Source organism: Chaetodon trifascialis, chromosome 12 (assembly GCF_039877785.1).
Source record: "Chaetodon trifascialis isolate fChaTrf1 chromosome 12, fChaTrf1.hap1, whole genome shotgun sequence".
NCBI lineage: Eukaryota > Metazoa > Chordata > Actinopteri > Chaetodontiformes > Chaetodontidae > Chaetodon > Chaetodon trifascialis.
Genome location: NC_092067.1, coordinates 13,194,318 through 13,201,502, shown reverse-complemented (window position 1 = coordinate 13,201,502; position 7,185 = coordinate 13,194,318). Strand labels below are relative to the sequence as shown.

At 41.3% G+C, this 7,185-nt stretch overlaps 1 protein-coding gene across 1 annotated transcript; it reads left to right on the top strand.

Moving 5' to 3' along the window:
* Positions 1 to 1,199: 1,199 nt before the first annotated feature.
* Positions 1,200 to 4,504, top strand: LOC139339853 (FAST kinase domain-containing protein 5, mitochondrial). The gene is made up of 2 exons (XM_070975246.1): positions 1,200 to 1,288; positions 1,819 to 4,504. Exon 2 carries the CDS (start codon positions 1,831 to 1,833, stop codon positions 4,249 to 4,251), a length of 2,421 nt encoding a protein of 806 aa, XP_070831347.1. The 5' UTR covers positions 1,200 to 1,288; positions 1,819 to 1,830; the 3' UTR covers positions 4,252 to 4,504.
* Positions 4,505 to 7,185: the final 2,681 nt, after the last annotated feature.

Here is a 7,185-nt window from a genome sequence, read left to right as displayed (position 1 = left end):
AGCCATCATTAATTTCCTAATTCAAACACCTGCTTTGGGCCAGTAAGAGTTTGTAGTGAATCTCAGTTTTAGGCCCAATGACAACTGAATTAAGTTCAAATTTAAATTAAATCACTGTGGATGTCTTCTCTTAAATGTTTAATTTGTTATAAGCCACTTCAAAGTTTTTGTACAGAAAGACTAAAACAGTTTCATAAAAATCTAAAATCTCAGCTAAAAATGGATCCATTAAATTAGGTGTTTGCAAAGAAACATACCTCTAAAATCAATATATGTGCAAAGATAAAAAACAAAACAAAACAAAAAAAACTTTACAGTTGGGTGAACTGAAAGGGATTTTTTTCAGTCATATTTTTCAGCTGCAGAAAACATGAGGAGCAAAGAACAATCAGGCAAAAATAAAATAAAAACAGTGACAAAGTGACAAGCATCTGGCCTACAAGTTTTTTTTAAAATATATTTTTATTTTTATTATTTCTATTTTGCAAAAACGTTTCGGTTTTAGAATGTGTTTACAATCATTACATGATGATGCAGGTAATTAAGTAGTAAGTAAAAGTACTGGTAATGGTACTAATGATTAAATGAAAAAGTTAGCATATATTTAAGTTCTTTGAAATATATATATATTTGGTTTTAGTTCTTACAATCATATTAATATATGTTTGATATAAATCAAAAACCTGTCATGACATTTGTTGGTGTAGGAATCTTTTCCCAAAGTACTTTTTGGGCTATGAATTTAAAAAAAGGGAAAAAAAGAGCTTGACTAGACTTTCAGTGACTTGTATCTAAGAAGGATTTAAAATACAACCACAATGATTCGGCGGTACAATATTATTTTGTCACATAAACAACCAATTCTAGCATTTAAAATAAAAACAACAAGTATTTGCGTTTCGTCGTAATGATGTTTGAACCTGCCGAGCTGCCATAGGTCACGCTCTGTTCAGTTATGGCTGCCCTATACGGAAGCCACATCACCCTGCCACAATAGTGTAATACCACAAGTCCGACACGATCCTTTGCAGTCATTTATTATGCAACCTAACGGTGACACTGAATATTTAAATGCGTTATTACAATGTGTACGCTACCAATGTACCCACCAGTGATTACATCGCGAAGTAACGATATCTAGGTTTTTTATTTTGAAGGTTCAAATACTTGAGTTCCGGTTTAATCTTAGCGTGGCTATTGACTTAACGCTTCCTCTTCGCCTAACTTCATGCGGTTTACATGTCCACACTGTTAACAACAGGCTCTTGTCAATGCAGGAAGGTTATAGGTAAGTTAAACAGCCAATACTGATGTGTGTGTAGTGTTATTTTGTTTTATTTAATGTTATTTTATATAGTTATTCAAGTATTCATTGTGACGGACACACTGCAACTTAAAGCCTAATTTAATGTTACCAGCTGTCTGTTACCACATTGCGTTTCGAAAATATGGCTTCTCCCTGTCAGATGCAGAATCAGGTTTACTGTTAAGTGAGTTTTCACATATAAAGACTTGTGTTGGTGGTGTTGTGGTGCAAAGAATGATAAGAGGCGAGTACTGTAAGTCAAGTAGCATTGACAATGACACATGACAAAGTATTGTAGATTAATGCAATGTGCAATATAGCAATAGTTCCCTGTTGTCTTACTGATAGACAAACATAACATGCATGTTAAAACCAACACCAAAGCAATTATACAAATGTTTAATGCTAAAAGATGAGGTGGAGCTCACCTTCTTACAGGGAAACACTCATCTAATGTGGTCATGACTGTAAAGGCAGAACAACAACACTTAATCATGCCTTTATCTTTTTAGTCTGCCAGATTGATGGCTGCCTGTGTGCTGTGTCGACGGGTGCCCAGGCTATGTTGCCTCCGAGGCTTAAGAAAGGACTTTACACACACTCATCACACGTGTGTCAAACAAGTGGATGAGACTGATGATCAGGAGGGCAAGACAGGAGTATTACAGCAGCAGAAAGCCTCTCTCCACGAAGGATACAGGCTGTCTTACAACCCCAGCTCATATCACTCTGTGCAGAAATCTGCAACCTCCAGGAGCCGAACAGATCATGATGAGGATGAGTGTCCCTCCATGCTCGCACCTTCCTTCTGGCAACAGAGCAATCGCTACAGTGTGAGTTGCTCCCGGCATCTCTCCAGCTCAAAAAACGCACTTCTTGACTTAGCTTTCAACAAAAGCCCTACACCGGAGATGCCATCAGTGCCACTGAACCACGGAAAACCCGTACCACCAGATGTGAGAGTAGATACACGTGCCTTCCACAAATGCAGACCGGGGTATGTCTCCATCACCCTTGACCTCACCTGGCGGCCTCACCCAATTGAACTGGAAGAGGCCATGACGCTGTTGCAGAAAGTGGCCGTTTTAAAGGGCAGCATGAAACCATCTGATGTGTCTCACTTTCTTGTGGAGCTCAGCCGCTTTCATGCGGACAAGGTATCATTAGTGAGGAGTGACCAACGCTTCAGCATGCTCCTCCGATATTCTGTGGAACACCTTTGCCACTTTACTCCGCTTCAGCTGCTGGAGGTGCTGAAGGCGTTCGTGTGGCTGGACATGCCCTCCTCCCACACTGTTCTCGAGCTGTATGAAACCGAGCTGAGCCACCGGGCCGACCAGATGAGTCTACACCAGTTGTTGTTGGCTGCTGACTTGTGGCGCTGTATTGGGAGGCAGGTCCCCCAGTTCTTAAAGCACGTCTATAATTCAGTCCGTCTGTACCATGGACAGATGGGGATCCCTGAGCTGGTGCAGCTGTTGTATATAATGGGAGAGGGTAGGCAGTGCCCAACAGACTTGATCCATCCTATAGAGAAGCTTCTCATGCTTCATTTACACCAACTATACCCTGAGGAGGTTGGTGCTGTGTGCTTGGCCCTCTTTAAATCCCAGACTTCAATATCTGAGGGTTCAGTGACTGGTCTCGTTGATAAGGCGCACTCTTTTGTGGAAGAGATGAGTGACTTTGCCATGGTGAATGTGCTGAAGTTGCTGCGTTTCAGCTTCTTGTATCACCGGGCGTGGCTGGAGGCCATGGCACAGGAAGTTCCTCAAAGGGCCCACAGGATGGGTGTGAAGGGGCTGATGCATGTGGCACTGGCCTGTTCAGCGCACCATTACCGCAATGATAAAATCCTAACGCCAATTGCTGAGAGAGTTCCTTTGCTGGTGTCACACTGCAGGAGTAAAGACGCAAGCAAACTTCTGTGGGCCTTTGGCAGATTAGGGTTTCTCCCAGTTGAGAGCCCAAACTTCTATTCGAGCCTGACCGAGACCCTGAGAGAGAGGAAAATTGAATTCCACAGATACCCAGAGCATTTGCTTACTGGTCTCCTCGGCCTGGCCTTTGTCTCTCTGTTCCCAGAGGACCTGATTGCATTAGCTTTGAGTCCTGAATTTGTCAACTTAGCCCTGAAATCCAAACAGTTTGAGCTGAAAAAAGACTTATTCACTTTAGATGGAGCTGTGGCTCTGGAGTTGCCTCAGTGGAGAGGTCCGCGGCTCAGCCCTGAACTGGGAGAGGAGGTGGCAGCAATGCTGTGGGACTTTGCTCAGTCAGATGTGTGCCAGAAACCAGAGGTTCAGGAGGCAGAATCTGCTCTGCAAGATCTACTCGGAGGAGTGGAATTTGTATGTAAGAGGATGATTCTGCCCCACACCCGATCCATCGACCTGGAAGTACATCTCGACTCCACTGGACAGCCTATTCCCGTGAACCCAGAGTTCAGCACAGCCACAAAGGACAGTTCATCCAAATTTCCTTCTCATCAAGTTTGGGAGAGAATGAATGTAGGAGCAACTATAACTGATGAACTCATAGCACAGCTAATAAATGCCAAAAACACCACAGAAGCTGTAACCACACCCCCTACGATTAAAGCTACTTCTCTTCACAGAGTACAGCCTGAAAGTGAGAGCCTGTTTGACACGGGGCTCTTCCTGACCAGCGACATTACAGAAGCTCTCACCAGACCGAGTCGCCTGCGCTCAGCCCCTGAAGACTCTAAAGGCACAGTCAAACTTGCTATTCAGATTCCCACCAGGAACCACTACTGCACTCATTCACAGCAGCTGATGGGCCTTCACGTCATGAAGAGGAGGCAGTTGAAGTTGGCAGGCTACAAAGTTGTGGAGCTCAGCTATCAGAATTGGTTTCCTCTGCTGAGGAAAAGCAGGGCTGAGAAGCTGGCATACCTGCACTGCATTGTCTACGACAGTCTGTGATGATTCCTTAAGCTCCAAGAGCCAAAAGAAGCCACAGCAGACTCATAGTGCAGCGCAAACGATGGAGGCACTTTGGCTCCTGGACAATCTTACTGATATAGGGATGGATGTATTTATGTACCCAACATTGACTTTTTTTGAGCATGTTTAGTTCAAAATACATTTCTTCACGATTCTTGTCCAAATGTGTGACATTTAAAGACATCTTTGTGAAAACAATGCAAATTAAAGAAGTATTTGACTCCACGCAGTTGATATTTGGAACACGTTTCCTTTCCTGAATGACTTCAGTTTTAATCTTCCTGCAACTGTTTGCTCCCAGGATCTGTAGAAGTATAAAGAGAAGCAATGTTTTGCATCATGCTTAATCACATTCACTCATGCGTGATGATTTTGTCAGAGGTCAGTGTGCCTGTTTGCAGAGTTTTGAGATTGCTGCTCGCCTTGCACGTCAAAGGTCAGACTTGATCTTTTCAGCTGATGCGAATGTTGAATGAAACATTTCTGTGTTGTTGTTTTTTTGGTACTGTGGCTGCTCCTCAACAATAGAATCAGTTACGTAATGTGATAAAGGATTCAAATCCTCACAATTTAATACCGACCAGGGGCCAAAATAATTCATTTCAGTGAGGCATCTTTACTTAATACAGAACTTGTCTAGCTCAGACATACTAATTTGCTTTATTTTGGCAGATTTGGTTGGGAATGGGGAGTTGAATTACAAATTGAGGCGAATAAGGTTTGTTCCTCAGTGCATCTTTTGCATTCTTTTTTTTTTCTTCCAGCAGTGTTTCTGAAACGGTTATCAGGGTATTGTTTTCATGTTCTAAGCAAAAATTGGCACCTGACCTATGGAACTAAACCACTTTTTATTATTCATTATCAATTAGACTGGTATGACAATGACTACAAGCATGGAAAAGAGGAAAATTCAACAATTACATCTACCATGAAGAAGAATGAATATTCCATTGTTTGCATTTTATTCCATTGTAAAACATATAAGGGTGTCCTCGTTAAATTATAGCGACTGATAGTGTTTAACAGAGATAAATATCGGCAGAAGTGTCTGGAAACCCTGAATCAAATAAACTTTGAAAGTACAGGAGCCACGATTGTTAGCTTTCAGCTGATTTTCAGGTGTAGTAATAGTAATAGTAGTAATAGTAGCGTAACAGCCTATAATGCAACAAACACCTCACTGTATATGACGTCCTATTTAAAGAGGTTTATTTATTCATAGGGTGGACAACAAAGCAGGATCTCTCAGAACTATCAGTAACTGCATCCCCAAAATGATGTTGCGTTGTGCAAACACCTCCATGAAAGGCTCAAAAGATATTAAATTTTAAAGGCTTCAAAAACACAGAACGTAGAACAGCCCGTGTGACATTAAATACATTCCACTGCCCCTTTTTTTGTCACAAACCTGAATACAAAACATGCTTCATAGACCACATTGTTCAAAACCATAAACGCTGCCTCAGAAACTGCCTGAGCATACCGAGTGACAGACTGGTCACAGCCCCACTGACTGGGAAATTAATCCTTTCACACTGGGATAGAATTGATGTTTCCATGTTTGACTCCTTCAAGCTGTTGTTGCTGTCAGATGACTTTGCTGCGGAGGTCATCTGTCCACCTCTCACGCCACCACTGCAGCAGGGTTAGAGATGTTCACAGATGTTTGTGTTTTTATCTGTATTTTCGAGCGAGAAAGAACTTGTCAGACTTTTTCCGTTGACACATTATTGCTCAGAGATTGTTCTGTCACCTTGTATAAACATGAAGTAGTGTGAGAATAGCAGAGGAAAAAACAAGCGGGGGGCTGAACAGATTCTTTTTTATTGTAAAGAGCTGTCAAATTCACATATTCATTCAGTGTTATATTTTTCTGACAACCTAACTTGTGAATTCAATTCACTTCGACAGCCCAAGGTCTGAGATGCCTGCCATCAAAACTCCACATATCAGTCGTGGATTTTTCAAAGGAGTCGACCGTTTCAAATGCATTACTGCACAAGGTTAAAGTAACTTAAAAAAAAAAAAAAAAAAACTAAACTAAATATGCTGGTATTTTCTGTGATGAATTGCCCAGCTCAGACAAGCTTCAAGATTTTGTAAGTCAATTTTTGTTTGAAGTTGATTTTCACAGTGTATTGACATGAGTAGAAATCACTGGCTTCCTGGAAAGAGGGAGAGCATGTAACAAAACAAAGAAATTTAAAAAAAATCATCCAACTATTGCACGCTTTAGAAATCAATCAAGTAACGTAAACATGTTTGTAGAACTGAATCATGCAAAACCTTCACCTTGGTCCTTCCAGAAAGCAAGTCAAAATTGATTTTTAAATGATTGATTGTTGACCAAACAAAAAAAAAAGACTAATAAATAGCCAAAATGCTACTAATATGCCAATAAGGTACTAGTTAATGGTGAATATGTGTACCTTAATATGAGGTGCTACAAACAGACGTATAAGAAAGCATTGCTTGTGTTTTGCTGACTGTCATAACCAGGTTGGGGAACATCCGTAAGCAGGATATCCTTGTTACTCTCTGAAGAAAAAGCTGGGGTGAGACCTTGGGGTAAGCACACACTGGAGAGAGTACAGGTGTGTTGTGTTCCCCTGAAAATGTTTCTCTTTGTTTCTTTCCCCTCCCTGCCTCGTCATTTCCTTTGTGACCTAGAAACTGGGGTTAGTGCTTCCATCTTGCTAGCTGTCCCAATAGTGTAGGAGACAAAAACAGCTTCAAGGTCTCTTGAAGGAAAGACAAGGAGAGGACTTTTTTTAACGGCGTGCCCATTAATGCGCAGACATGACTAGCATTCAATTCCCCCACATTTAAAAGAATTAAAGAGAAAATCTTACATTGTAAAGGTTTGCCTCAAGCACTTTGCATCTGTTTGTTCCAGTGGAAACAACAAAACAA